General features: G+C 38.9%; 1 protein-coding gene across 9 annotated transcripts in view; it reads left to right on the top strand.

The window, feature by feature from the left end:
- NFIA (nuclear factor I A) overlaps window positions 1-15,626 on the top strand; it is a 369,111-nt gene that overhangs the window by 228,288 nt on the left and 125,197 nt on the right. For 7 of the 9 annotated variants that reach the window (XM_035018415.1, XM_035018417.1, XM_035018414.1 and 4 more), the window contains exon 4: window positions 14,025-14,099. In XM_035018415.1, coding sequence (XP_034874306.1) covers window positions 14,025-14,099 — 75 coding nt within the window. Of the gene's footprint in view, window positions 1-13,030; window positions 13,060-14,024; window positions 14,100-15,054; window positions 15,251-15,626 lie in introns of those variants that run through there. The other 2 variants (XM_035018420.1, XM_035018422.1) reach the window with 2 other exon arrangements.

The following is a 15,626-nucleotide window of genomic DNA, read 5'->3' as shown; positions in this document are numbered from 1 at the left end:
AGCCCGATGTGGGGCTCGATCCCAGGACCCTGGGGTCATGACCTGAGCCTAAGGCAGATGCCTAATGACTGAGCCACCCAGGCGCCCGTATATCTCACTTTAGAAAAACCTAAGAAATGCCAGAGGACTTGCTTTTAATGATAAGTTTTGTGTTACTTGCTTTAGAAAATACTTTTATTTTTACTCAAAAATTCACTCAAAATTATATTATCAACATTGTTATTTATATACACAACTTTTCTGTGAACCCCTACATAATTGACTACTCTGTGTCAGAAGAACATAGTTATTTCTACCTGTTGTTTCTTTTAAAGTTTCCTACAGAATTCAAGATATAAGATATAAAGAATATATTTACTATTTATAAGAGCAGCGACTGTTTTTTGAACACATTCTGTGTCTTGGGCTCTTTGCTAAGCAGTCTGAGTGCATTATCTCATTATTCCTAACAAAGTTGTGGTAAGCGCGACCATTAGTGACATTTTACAGATGAGACAACTGAGACTTAGGATATTCAGGACCCAAATTTCCCTACTACCTTCCCTCCTGCTATATTTTATGTAAAAAATACCTTGCAAATATAATTTTTGAAGGACAAGATAAATGAACATGTCGAGATACTAATCCCTTTACAAGAGAAAAGAAATACATTGCCAGTTTGCCTTGATTTGTACTTAGCCTAGAGTGTTTGGGTTTTCTGATCACAAGTGACTAAAAACTACGAAACTGAATGTGTTTGATAATTTCTAATCTTAAAGTAGATATGTAATTTATTTCAGTTCAAAAGTAAGTCTGGAGAAGCTTGCTCAGTGAGGCAGAATTAGCTTCATTTTGAGCAAATTTTCATAACTAATGGTAATAACTCGCTGAGAAGAATGGACACTGGCAGGCTACATCTTGGTTGCAAGCTGACCCTTTGAGGGAATGTTCTTAGCAAAACACTCACTTCAGCGGAAATTAGGTCAGCCTTCTGGAACATTTATCACGTATACCTGTCACCAGCAAGACCCAGTCCTTAAAGTGAACTGAGATCACAAGCCATGGTCCCTTCTGCTCTGAGTTGCAAAGGAGACTCTAAACCAATAGTTCTACAAATATCTGAGCTTGGCAGAAACTCCCATAAAGCCAAAGCCAACGCTCATATAGTTGCTGTGGGAATTGAATTCCTTAATACTCTGTTTATAGAATTTTGAAACGGCAAATGGATTTGGTCTGTTCTGAAAAACAATCTGTCCCATGGCTTATTTGGAATAACATCTAGAGTTGCTATAGAAGGATGTAAGCAGACAACCCATGTCTGATTTGGAAGCCAGTTTCACCAGCCCCTGTTTGTCCCTTACTACACAGCCAGGTTGGTCGTCTGCCTGACTCAAGGTATTATTTGCATTTAAAAGAAAGGCCACCTCCTACTGAAGCTAAGAAGTTGCTAATTTGATCTAGAAACTAGAGTAGTTAGCAAAATCCAGAGCTAGAGGAGTTAACAAAATCTGGAGCAATAGAAGTTAAGATGGAGTGTATGGTAAAACCAAAACAACGCAAATGAGTCATAATCCAGTGTCCTTTCAGTAATCATGTGGCATCATCCTGTTGGTTTCAGAGCAATGTCAGCAAGTATGAGTATCGTACATAGGAATTGGAGATTGCATCTGTGACAGTTTAGGTGCATTTCAGCTCAATGAATGTCATTCATTGAGAGTCTTAGGGATTGAAATGCCCACGTTCAGCAAGCAGTCAAATCTCTCTATCCAGTGGGTTGAGTTACCTTATCTGGGAAAGGAAATAATTACTTACCTTCTTCATGTGCTCTCGTTGGGCAAACACACCTATTGACTTCACTAAAAAATTGCTAATGAATATGTGAATTTGGTTGAAGAAAAAGATGAAATTATTGAATGTGTGTGTAAGAATCTACCTGTGCATCTCAAGAAGAATAGAAAGAATGAGTGGATAAGAAGCAGTATTTCATCTCTGTGCCTACTTGTCATCCACGGCGTGAGGACCCACCATGTGGTATACACAGTACAAATGGTGGAATTAAAAAGATGAAAGAGAGACAGTTCCCACTCTCACTGAGCTCTTAAGTTGTGTGTCTGCACACGTGTGTGTCTGTGCATGACACGTCCTTAAACAAAAAACAATCATACCCTGTGTGAAACGCCACAGAAGTTATTTTGAAACTCAGGAGAGGAACTCAAGAACTTAAAGAAGTTTTGTCTGAGACGAGTAGGTTGTAAAACAAAGTTTGGTTTTTAACCGTATCCATAAGAAGGAGGGCCTGTTAACATATGAAAGCCTGGAAGATTTGAGGGGCTGACGGGATAGTGGGTATGGAAGAAATCTACCAACGACGATTTCTTGCTGGAAGAATTAAAAGGAAAAAAAAAAAAAAAAGCCAACTTTCATTATCACACCCTATTAAGCCAGGACCGGGAAACAATTTCTAATCAGCACTCCGATCTGGGCAGAGATTCTGCAGTCTTTTGTATCAGGCCTCAGATCCGTGTTCTCTATTCACACATGCTCACTTCCAGCTGTTGTCATTGAAATCCCACATAATCTTTCAAGGTCAAAGGGCAGTCACCCATGGCTGCTACAGTTAAAAGGTTATGCTGATTTCTGTTGTCAAATATTGGCCCTTTTCTCTTCACAATCACTCCCATTCTACTTTTTTTTTTAACAAGAAAAATCCAGCCTAGAATTGTATTACATGACTTTAAAGTCTTAAAAGTGTTTCTCCATTGTGCTAACATGACATGGCCCGAACAGTGTAATTCATTCTGTTATATTCACAAAGAATTTTCTGGTACTTCTAAAATACTTTGTGTTTGTGCTAAGCCAGCAAACTTCAAAGTATAGTGGCCCACACGATTTGTGGCATGCTGTAGTATCTGCAGAAATGTATAATATAGAGTCTATAATTTAATAAACGCTGTGAATTATGGCATCAGTAATTAAGTAATTGCCGGATAAGAGAACAAGAATTACACGAAGCAAATGACTTTTTAAAAAGATGAGCGCTCTTTGTATTTTGTGGTTCTAAACATTAACTAATTTTATTATGTATTTGGAAAACGACATCTACCTGTTTGTAATTTTCTTTTGCTTTTTGTAGTCTTGGACAAGGAATTGCAAGGATTCTTTTAGAATACATTGCTTCAACTCATCGATGATTTCCTTTCCAAGCTTGGTGAACAAACATCAGTGTCTTAAAATTAGCACATGGTCCCTGGTCATCTTCTTTCCTTGATTGCATGTGTCCTCAGGTGGTTTAGCAAGCAGGGCTCTCTGTAATGTTTCATAGCCATGTGAATTAAACCTAAAAATGAAGAACAGGACAATGCACATTAAGGTTTTTTTTGCTGTTTTACATTCATAATCCAGGGTAGCCTTCGGGTGATCCAGTTTCATGTCTGTTTCAATTAAGGTAATCAGTTTCCGATGTATTCAGAGAATAAATTTCCTTATTTTTTTCTCCAGTATGTGTAAGAGTTCATAAACAGAAACTAAAGCTATTACAGATAGTTTGATCTATTTGTAGATTACCAGTTATTACTGTCCAAGTTTAGAGAAAACTTTGACTCAGAACATAAAAACAATAAAGTTGCTTAAAAAAAACCCATTAATTCAAAACCAGGTTAATTAAAAAATCCTTTAAAAAAAGTACTTCTAAGTCCATTAAAAAACACAAAATTAATCTTAAAATACTTATAAAATACTAACTTTATTATGCTAATGATACTGGAGTTTACTTTTGTTAATAATATGAAGCAAAATTTTCTTTCTTTTTTTTAAGTTTTTTTTTTTATGGTGCTTCAGAAAAACATTCTGTAAAGCAAGTGTTTCTCTGTTCTTGTACATAACTAATTTGTAATTGGCTCCACTTGCTAAGTATCTATTTCTGCTTATGCGAGCCCTTATAAAGGTATGACTCTAAATGTTTAGGGACAGTGGGGAAATTAATTTGTTGACATGACAAAACTATGAAAGAAAGGATATTTAGCCTAGAGGAGAGAAAATTAGGGGCCGAGGCTATCTTCAAATACTTGAAATGTAGCAAAATAGAAGAGAGATTAGATTTATTCTGGCCTGTTCCAGAGGATAAAATTGAGGTAAAGAAGAGAAGTTACAGGAAGGCAAGCATATTAAACGAATTACTATTTTTAAAATCAGCCTTCATTACTTTATTAAAAGCCTTTGTTACAACACAATGATGATTACTGTTACTGATGATCTTTAAGATCTCTTCGCTTCCAGTTCATTCCATGTTGCCGTGCATTCAATGTTTCTAAACATGCAAATAAGTAAAAATCGTTTTTCACTTTTTATTTAAATGTTTTGCTATCTGTTAGACATCATCCTTTAATTAAGTGCTTAATCCTTGTAACTCAAACTCATAAACCCTCTTTATGTGAAGTCATTGAGCAATCAAATTTAATTTAATGAAATACTACTCTTCCTTTATTAAGTGCAGGAATTGGTGAAAAGATGTGATAAGGCCTTTGGGTTAGACTGAATAAATCAAGTCTCTGGTATTATATATGATAGATAAACATGCAGTAACATTTATTATGTAAAGTGAACTAAATGAACCTGTGTTCTAATCCTAAATTCTGCCACTAGCTGTGTGACCTTCAGCAAGTCACTTAAGCTCTCTGAGCGTAAGCTTCCTTTTCTATAAAATCAGACTATTGCCAACTACACAGAGTTGCAGCAGGAATTAAGAGCTAATATGTCCAAAGTGCATAGCACGGTGCCAAACACATAAATGCCAGATAAAGGAAAGCTACACTTTTGATGAAAATCAATACTATCTAGAGAGGTTCTGGGATAAATTTTTCAGATAAGTAGCCTACCTTTACAACACCTGTTACAGGCTTGATCCATTTTCCTGATGTAGATGTGTTAGAATGATTGCAAGTAAAGACATGGAGTGTCCTTGGGCCTTGCATGAAAGTGTGAATTAGCTCGAAGAGTTCAGATTCTACTTCCCCCTCAGCACATTGGTGTGTAAACCAAATGGGGAAAATAGGAAAAGGAGCAGAACAATCTATATAAAGAATGGTATTTGCCAGAAACAGATGGTATCCTTGTCAAGTTATTTGGGAAATCGTGAGTTAAATAATATTAAGAAACTTTGGGGCACCTGGGTGGTTCAGTCAGTTAAGTGTCAGACTCCCTGCTCAGCGGAGAACCTGCTTCTCCTTTTACCCCTCCCCCCTGACTTGCGCACGTGCGCGCTCTCTCTCTCTCTCTCTCTCTCATGCTCTTTCTCCTGCTCACTCTCTCTCAAATAAATAAATAAAATCTTTAAAAATTTTAAAGAAATAATATTAAGAAACTTTATTTATTGCAGGAACTCTCAGAGGCTTTAACGTGTAAATATTTCTTGTTGTTCTCCAAGGGTGGGTGTGATGGTGTTTTCTGAATTTATTTTACTAAGGAAATCTTTATTGTACATATATTGGTATCTTTGTTTTTATTTGTTTTAAAGATTTTATTTATTTATTCATGATTTTTTAAAGATTTTATTTATTTATTCATGAGAGACAGAGAGAGAGAGAGAGGCAGAGGCAGAGGGAGAAGCAGGCTCCCCACGGAGCAGGGAGCCCGATGCGGGACTCAATCCCAGGACCCTGGGATCATGACCTGAGCTGAAGGCAGACGCTTAACCGACTGAGCCACCCAGGCATCCCTGTTTTTATTTGTTTGTTGTGGGGCATTTGGGGGGACTATTGTACATAAAACATTTGGGGAAGCACTGATATGAATTCTAATGTGGAGGAGAGAGCATATCAAAATTTGGAGAATAGCAAGTGAGACATCTTGGCTGCCACATATAGAGTATATATTTAGGAGGTATTGGAAGTATACCTTAAACACTGGAAAGGTGTCCTAGAGGACAGATTTTGAAGGGCTTTAACTACCTAGCAAAGAATAAACTTAATTCTCAAAGAAATCATGAAATACTCATGGCTTTTTTTTTTATCAGACAAAAGACACCGACCATCCATCCATTCTCTCCCTACCATGCTAGTAGATTAACGTGGAAAGAAAATGCCTAGCAAGCTTTGTGTGCCTACAGGGGCCTTACAGATCATTACGTAAATGAAATATAATAAAGACTGTTGGGGAGTGTGGCATATTTTTAAGTTCATGTCCAGTTTAAAAACATCCATATGTAAAAAAAAAAAAAAAAAAAAAGAATACTGTGCCAGCCAAGCAAAATATGCTGGCAGACTGGAATTGGCCTTTGGGCTGCTGATTCGTGACATTTTAGATTCTAAAGGGAAAGGTTGGCACTTATGTTGGTTAAGGTAAGTGGTAGGCTGCTGTAACAAAGAGACAGAAAAAAAATGCAATGGTTTAAGTACACTAAAATTTCGTTTTCTTTTTGGTAACTCTTGCAGATGAGCAGGCTAAGTTGGCAGGGTAGTTCTTCACATTGTCATTCAGGGTTCCATGCTCCCTCTGTCCTACTGCTCTGCCATCCCATGGGCATGGTCTTTGTCTTCGTGGTCGAAACTGTTCTAGTTCATAAAAAGAGGAAGAAGAGTGCCTAGGGCAGGAATTTCTTTTCAGGCAGGTCGGGTAGAAGTTGACTGTATCACTTCCATTCACTCCTGAAAGAGGCTAGGAATCTGGTCTGTAGCTGTCAATCATGGATACGTATGGACAGCCAGCAGACTTGGCACAGGACATTGCGATAGTCTTTCCTAGAAAGGTCTTATAAAAAGACCCACTCTTAGATAAATACATTACTGGAAATCTTGGTGTAAACATCTTTCTTAACTGAGAATGTCTTGCCCCCCCCCCCCCCCCCCCCCGCAGGAATAAAGACCTTGTGCTATTTTTTGCTGAATCCCCAGGGCCTAGGACTGTGCTTGCCACATAATAGGCATCCAATAAATATTTGATGAATGAAAGCAGTAAACCAAATATTGACTTTATGGATATGGCAGAACAAACAAACTAAAAACACAGATTAGGTACCTGTATGGAATAATAAATACCTGAGCAAGGCAGGGAAACTTGGGGCAACAAAGAAAGGAATCAATATAGTACATAAGTCCCATGACACATCTTCTAAAATAGCTTCTTGACTCATCCTCCTTTTCAGCTAAGACTACATTATTCCCATACTAGAGACCATTCCTTGATGTGTTGTGATAAACCAGGATCACGATAACCATAGTACAAATGCATTTATAAAACCCTTTTCATCTGAGAATCTCAAAACACCTCTTTCGTATTATTAGTTGACAAATACCACTTTGTTTTACAAATTCTCAGACACAACTTTCTAGATATAGAAATATTTAGCCAGCAATGTATATCAGTCTTTTGATGTTTACCGTAAGCAGGCTACCGAATGAAACTCCGCCATTGTAAAGATTAATCACACGAACAGAATGTCTATGTTATTTTTATTGCTACTACATTCTTTTTAGTAGCTGTCCAAATTTTTGGCATTTGATGTAATATTAGGAATTATTCTAAAAATAATATCTCATTATCAATGAATGACAAAATAAATACTCAATGTATAGTCATCAAAAATGGGACGAAAATTTTAGAATGTGGGCTTAATGGACCACCCCATCTTTTAAAAACCTGTTTTCTAAGATATTCCAAATTAAGAGCACAGAAGTAAGGCATCCCTGGAGGTAAGCTAATAATAATTTCCCTTGTGCTTTAGAGGGCTACTAAATCTGGGTATCTCAAGTCACTCAAATGGGTCACTAATAAATATTTATTACACACCTAGACCAAGTGATTGTGCTGGGCGCTGTGGACAGTGTAAAATTATGAGATCCAACCATGCCCTTGCTGGGTTTGTTGTAGGGGGCAGAGCTAAGATAGATAAACAAAGAACTCCCACGTAAGGTAGAAAGACATAGACAAGTAGAGCAGAAGTTCTACTCAACGGTATTGACTGAGCACACCTAAAATGTATTGACTGTGGGGAAAGGGAAAAATGAAGGAGCCACATTCCCTTTCCTCAAGTGGCGCGTACACCAATGGGGGGAGTTTGCACAAGGAGAAATTAAAATTCCAGGGAGGAGCAGCGTGGTTAAGGTAGACTTTTCTTTAGAAGGATGAGTGTGTAAATTCTGTGAGAGCAGTGTCCTCAGGACTTAGCACAGAGCCTGCACATCGCAAGCAGGCTCCAATACTTACAGAATATAAGTGCATGAGAACAAGGGGCCCCTTCTCCTTTTGAGTAGCCCAAACACAGGCATGGAAAGGCCTGGTCATTGGCTTGTCTTTTCCTGGTGATGGAACCTTATTTACCAAGGGGAGAATAGAATAGAGATGCATTCTTTTTGATGAAATGACCTGTGTGTTGCAGTTTGTCTGCATCCTGATGAGCCAGATGAGATTTGATCATTTAGAGCTGAGAGCCCTTTGCTATCCCAACAGGACAAACAGAAATACCATCTAGTGTGTCAGTGTACCTCCTCGAATACATTCTCTGCCTCATGGACACTCAAACTTCCTCTCAAGACCAACCCTCTGGATGGTTTGTCCCAAGCTGTTACTCCCCCTCCACCTCTGAGCAGTTCTGCAAGGTTACCTGTCTCTCTGCAAATCGAACTTTTTTTCCTTCCCTGCTTGTTAAGGTAGATAGATGTTCAGTCCCTTCGTGAGATGAGATTTGGTTCCCATATAATGGCATTTTCCATAATAACTGCTGATATCATTGAGGTAAAGAGAACTGCTTTTCCTAACCACGCATAAAAGAATTTGGCTTTTTATATTTCTGCCTCTCTTAGAAAGCCTCATCTCCCCAGTGTGAGTACGACGGACTCCAAGGTATTGAAATCTGTACCCTAATTGGGAATTCATTGAACATGATTTCAATGAATGAACTTTTTTAGCCATTTTATATAAAATGAGAAAGGATCTGCTCCTCCTTTTGAGCTACAATACAGTTGCTCCTGAACAGTAGTTCAGAATGCACTCATTTCTGAGAGACTCTATTCAAAATGTAAATCTTGGGACCTTTCAGGGACGTTTAATCAGCTTTCCAACTGAGGATCTTTTAGTGTGAACATCGAAGTTCAGAATTACTGAAATTGACCTTTTTATTTTCTTTTCCATTTTTCTCTCATCTTGCAATAAAGTAGAACACCCAGATTAGTGTTATTTCCCTGAAAGTCATTTTTATGATTTGGTCTGTGTTAGCGAGAATGAAATATTAATCTGCTCAAGTTTGCTTAGTAATTACATTAGACGTGTCACTTTTTCCATCATTTCTTAAGTTTCATTTCTCATTGCTTTCTTCCTCTAGAGTTCACCCGTGGGTTTCCAAATAATTGGTGAAGGAGCAAAACCAGTTTCATAATCCCTTAAAGTTACATGGAGTGTTTACATGTACCTTTTCCCAGGGACACATTACAGATGAGATGGTCACATCAGGACTTGTGAAATCATTCTACTTTTTATTTTAATTTTTCTGATTATTGTACAGTCACCTATAGTCCACCCTCTAAATTACACGCATTCTACTAAAATCAGCCTGAGGGAGCAGGTTGCTCAGAGGACAAGGAGGATCCAATCATGATTTTTTGCAGCGACTTTCTCAGGATCACACAAGATTCTACTTTAAGCTTGGGACTAGACTCTTTTTTTTTGGCCCCTTAGGTCCACTAAATCATGCTGCCCTTTAATTCTGTTTTAATTCAGTCCCCCAACATAGGAACCACAATCACAACAATAGGACAACCCCACAGGCATTTCTCATCAGAGAACCTGATGTCACCTTCTTGATTGGAAGCTCCATCCTAAATGGATTGGCTCTTCAGCCCTTCTCCTGTTTAGTCTGGAGGGACTATTTGGATTGTTCACTTTAATAGTTTTCAGATGTACATTGGCTCCATTTTAGTTCAAACTACATTGCTAGAGATGAGAGAGAGAGAAAGAGACAAAAATAAAGTTCTGTCAACATTTCTATAAAAAGGAAAATAAACATCCTTAGGCCCAAATTGGGTTGTGTTCCCTCAGAGACACCCCTGGAGTGCTTACTCTATACCAGGCACTGTGTTAGGACCTGGAGGCACAGAAGACGTTCTTTCTCAACGGGCCCACAGTCTAATATGAGAAAAAGACAAAATTACAGTTCAGTGTGCTGGGTCCTAGATTAGAGGTATACTCCGTACACCTGGTCAGTACTGAGAAAAGAGAAAAGGAGTCTTTGCCAGTGGCACAGGTAACCAGGAAAGGCTTTTGATAGAATGACAACAAAGCTGAGTCCTAAAGGACAAGTAGGAGGTTGGCCAAGCAAAGTGCCGGAAGGACAGAGACCTTCCAGGAAGAGGGAACAGTGTGGGGAGAGGAGTGAACCAGGACCATGGTGAAGCAAGTATTCCCTTAGGCCCATGGGGTAGGGCCAGAAGAGAGAGAGAAGAGATTTTTTTTAAAACAAATGAGTGGGAACACCTGGGTGGCTCAGTCAGTTGTGTGTCTGCCTTCAGCTCGGGTCATGATCTCAGGGTCCTGGGATCGAGGTTTGCCTTGGGCTCCTGGCTCATCAGGGAGCCTGCTTCTCCCTCTGCCTGCTTCCCCCTCTGCCTGCCGCTCCCCCTATTTGTGCTCTCTCTCTATCTCTGACAAATAAGTAAATAAAATCTTTTTTAAAAAAATGAGCATAGAGAGGAAAATAGAGGCTGTCAAGGTTGTATGCCATGTGATAGAATTTGTGCTATTCCCCGTGCTCTCTGTGGGGCTCTTACAAGATTTCTGACAGGGCAGTGAGTTCTGAACACATTGGATTTATCTCAGATTCTCCAGCATCTCATTCTTTCCTACCCCAGGGCCGTTGCACATGCTAATCCCACTGCCTAAAGAGCTCTTTCCCCTTCTTCTCCTGGTTCTCTCCTTAGTGTCTCTCAGATGTCAGCTCTTAAGAGAGACCTTCACTAACCACCCTTTCTAAAGTGTTTCCTAGTTATTTTCTTTATTTCATTTATACCGTTTATAATTTTTAAAATAATTTATGTGTTCCGCTATCTCTAATCCTAGACTGTAAATTCCCTGAATGTGGGAGCTGTATCTTGAACCCCTAGCGCGATGCCTGGCTCATGGTAGGTGCTCAATAAATATTTGTTGAATAAATGAATGAGCCTTCAGATTTGCTTGTTAGTGAGACAGCTCTGGCTGTAGAGTAGACAGTAGACTATGGAGAAGCCAGGACTGACAATAGAGAACATAGTTAGGAGGCTGCCCCATCAGACTGGTAAGAATTGGGAAAAGCCTGAGCCACAGACTTGGGGAGGGAAGGCAGGGGAGGGGGAATGGAGATGAACTTGGAGTTAATAGTAAAAAATGGAATCAGTGAGGATTAGTTGGATGTGGGTTTTTGTAAGAAGCAGGAGTTAGGGATGGCACCAAAACATAGAAAACAAGATGGTGGTGGATGGTTCTCTGAAGTAGGGAATTCCAAAGCATCAGAACAGGCTTGGGGAGGAGAAGAACATTGGACACATTGGCACTGGACATGTTGGGTCTGAGGATACCCATGGCTATCTGAGTAGAAATACCCCATAAACATTTTGAGAGAGCTCTTGGCAAAAGACAGAGATTTGAGAGTCATTGGCCTATAGAGTCATCCATCCACTCATTCAACAAGTATTCTCTTACTAATTGCTTTGTCCCAGGCATTAAATACAGTGGTGAATGAAACAAACGTTATTCTAGTTTTCATAAATATCAAAGTCAAGACTGGTAACTGATATCGTGGAAGCAGAGGAAGTAACTAGGAAATTTGTGCTATGGAGTGCAAACCCGGGAGAAACCACATCTAAGAGGTGGAGAGAAGAGAAGAGGCAATCCAGAGGTGATATTGGAATGAATGCTCGCAGGTGTTTCCCCCTCCTGAGTCCTTGCGCCACACTAAACTTAGTTTTCAAGATACAGTGCTTGCTTTTTTGGTGGCGCGAGTGAAGTGCATGTGTTCACATTCACTCTGTACAGAAATTCTTGTGAAGTTGTCCTTAAAGTAAGGAATTTCAAAGGTTGGAACTGAAGCAAGTATCAGCCCGCAAGCAAGAGCCACAGACGGCGATGAACAAGAGCGGGACATCAACCCCGAGTTTCCCATTCAACCCTGCGTTTCCTCTCGCTAGATGTGTTTAAGTCAAATTTCATGTATGTTGTGGTTGGATTTCATTTGTTAGAGTCTGTGGGATTAATGTGATGTCAACGTCACAATAGGAAGAGATGTTATAGTCCGTTTTGCCGAGACCACTTTAGAGAATTTTTATTTATTTGCTTATTTTTATTTCTCAGCTCTCTTTATCCAAGGGACAACACCTCAGGCGCTTACCAAATTAAAGTCAACCAAAGACCTGGGTGGGGGTTGTTCAAGAGGTGAAATTTCTTAAGCACATCTTCAAATGAAAGTTTGCCATTTTACTTTTAAAAAGCAATTTATAGGGGCGCCTGGGTGGCTCAGTCGGTTAAGCGTCTGCCTTTGGCTCAGGTCATGATCCCAGGGTCCTGGGATCGAGTTCTGCATCCAGCTCCTTGCTCAGTGGGGAGCCTGCTTCTCCCTCTGCCTGCTGCCCCCCACCCCCGCTTGTGCGCTCTTTCACTCTCTCTCTCTCTCTCTGACAAATAAATAAAATCTTTTTTAAAAAGCAATTTATAGTTACTGCATGTTCTAGAAATTAGAGCTGTTTTATCTAAAATATCATAGATTGTGCTTGATATAAAAATTAACTGGAAAAATATTTTAAATTCAACAAAAAAATCTTTCTTAATTCTAATGCAACCAGAAAAAGAATAATTTGTCGGTACCTTTATAATTCTCCAAAACATAGTGATTTGTTGCATGTGTTTGTGTGCGTGACATTTAATGAATCTATTGGTGGGTAAACTATACCATAGGTAAATTTGCATCCCCTTGGTAGTGGGCAAAATCTATTTTTTGTCAATAACATAAATCTCACTTGCGGGCTGTTTGTTATATATTCATATTGACCTGTTTTCTTATGTTGCATTTCTTAAAAGTATGTTTCTTATTTCAAAGGACAGTTATTTTAAAAATCCCTTCGGCGAGCTTCTCCTTTGGCCCTGATTTTAAAGGAGGTGATTATGCTAACCCTAAAGACACATCTCAACTAGATTTTATATATCTGAGACTCAGAATCAGAAAACTTGAGAAGCAGAGAAGGAAACAACATATCCTAAATTATGTATTCCTTGCTATTTATAAGTTTTATGTTCCTGAATGTACCATAAAAATAAACAAGCAAATGATAAGAGATTGTAATAGCAGATATCTTAAAGGAATTAATTATATCCAGCAAAAATAAAGCAGATGCAAAATTCAAAGATTGTCATGTCGAACCATTGGTTTATTGTCTTTTCTCAAAGAAAAAAAAAAAAGAGAGAGAAAAGACTCAACCCACCCCCTCACAAAAAAACCCTCTTGTTCTCAAAACAAATCTAAATTTTTATTTGTGCTCAAAAGAATTTGTTTTCATGTTTCGAGGGTTGAGGCTTGCCTTTACTGGTTTGGCTTTTTCAAGATTTCACCCTGTGGTGCCTCTAAAAATGAAGAGAACATCTTTAAATCTTGTTTGATCTGAATGGGTGGATAGCTAATCCTGATCAGATGTTTCTTTAGAGAATAATGTTAAAAAACTGTTCTGGAATTTAGGTGCCCTGGCTGATTCCTAGGTAGGCTGTTTTCAGCCCAGCTGTTAAGGTCTCGGAGGTCAGCCAAGGTAACCATTTATTTTAAATCTTCTTTTGTTTCAGATTTCCTGTTGAGTTTTTTTTTTTTTTTAAACCATTTCAGAAATCACCCAGTTGTGTCAGAGCTTTCCATAGCCCCCAGATTCAAACCAGAAAACCAGCTATGTAACGAAATGACTGTCCCCGCCCACGTCAACTCTAATAGAGCAGAGTAGGAAATTAGACATTGCCCTTTTTAATCACAATGAAACTAATATTTAGAATTCTGTTGTCAGATGTCTTCTGTTTATGACGCTGTTTCTTTTTTGTTTTTGTTTCCCCAGGACATTTGGGCTTCCAAGACAGTTTTGTCACATCAGGTGTTTTTAGTGTGACTGAGCTCGTAAGAGTGTCACAGAGTAAGTATAATTTTGCTTTGATTTGGTACAGATTTGCCTTGGGTTTGTGCTGTCTGCCTCAGCCTCCAAGAGACATAAATAGCTTTCAGAATCCCTTTTCCATTTACCCATTGGAAGAATTTCGCCACGCAGTTTATTTGACAGCCAAGAATTTAAATCAGAAAAAATTAAATATCATTTTAATGTGAGACACAGGGAAAGAACTGAAATCCTGACTGTCTCACATATTCCCTACTTTATAGTGTGAACCTGGTTGAAAAAATTTCTGAGGCTTCCCTGGTTTCTAAGAAATTCTGCATTTTAAAAGAATTTGTTTGTGACCTTTAAAGAATGCTAATGCCCTCAGCCTGAGTGACACAGTATGGCATGATCATTACCGGCTTGTCAATAATCACCAACAACAATGAATTAAGAGTATCTGTCACCACCCTGTTGCATTGATCAAAGGGGTCATTGATTGTATTTTTGCTATGACATAATCCAGACAGTCCAAGGAGAAGGTATAGGATTCTCCCCTCCTCTCCCTCAGTCTCTCTGTCTCTCTGTTTCTCTCTGTCACACACACACACACACACACACACACACACTTTTACTCTTGCCTTCCCTCAAAAACATCTTTTTTTTTATTTATTTAAATGCATACCTGCAATGAGTATAGTGTTGTGGGTGCCAACAAGAGGAAAATATAAGTAGAAAATATTAAAATTTTACTTTTTATTCTCCTCCTACTTCAAAAGACTACATTGTTAACATTGGTATCAACTGCATCAAATCCTTTGTGGAATGAGGTGGAGTAAAAATAAATACTTTCAAGTTCATACCCCCCATTCACTGCATTACAGTATTGCAAGATTGACTGAGTATACCAGTCCATCTCTGACAAGATGTTGGGTCAAGCAAGCCAAGCCATCCCTATCTCACAGGCTCAGATTCTGTCTATTCTTATTTCTTAAAGCTGGAAGACTATTAAGAATCCAGAAAGTGGGATATAAGATGGAAGCAGAGGATCTGGAGTCTGAGGGCTAGACGAAAAAATCTAATGACTGTTGAGCATTCACTATCTGCCAGACGCTATGCTATGTTTTCATGTATGTTGCATAAATTATCTTTGCAATAAACTTGTCAGATAAGTAATTACTCTAATTTTTTTACAAATGAGCTAAATTGTGGGTCTATTTAAGTCATTTACCCAAAGTCAAACAGTGGGTAAATAGTTAAAGCTAAGTCTGTGTAATGCTAGAAAGTGTCCTCTTACGTGGACCCAAGGGGACTTGAAGAAATGTACAATGTGTGACGAGACAGGGAAAGTAGGGGGAAGTAACTATGAGTGTGGGAATTCTGGGAGCCGGGACCCTTGGTTGATGCTGGGGTGTTCTAGTGTTAGGGAGGCGAAACCATAAGGGATGAGGCATTAGGAGCAGGAGGGTGTGAGTTGGAATGGAGAAGTTGCTGCCGTGTTATCAAATGTGCTTAAAGTACCAACCAGTGAAGAAGAGACGAGATGACCTTGTTCTATCCCCAGGATAT

Source organism: Mirounga leonina, unplaced genomic scaffold (genome assembly GCF_011800145.1).
Source record: "Mirounga leonina isolate KUSES-001 unplaced genomic scaffold, KU_Mleo_1.0 Mir_173, whole genome shotgun sequence".
In the NCBI taxonomy this organism is placed as follows: domain Eukaryota; kingdom Metazoa; phylum Chordata; class Mammalia; order Carnivora; family Phocidae; genus Mirounga; species Mirounga leonina.
This window is presented reverse-complemented; position numbering and strand designations above follow the sequence as displayed.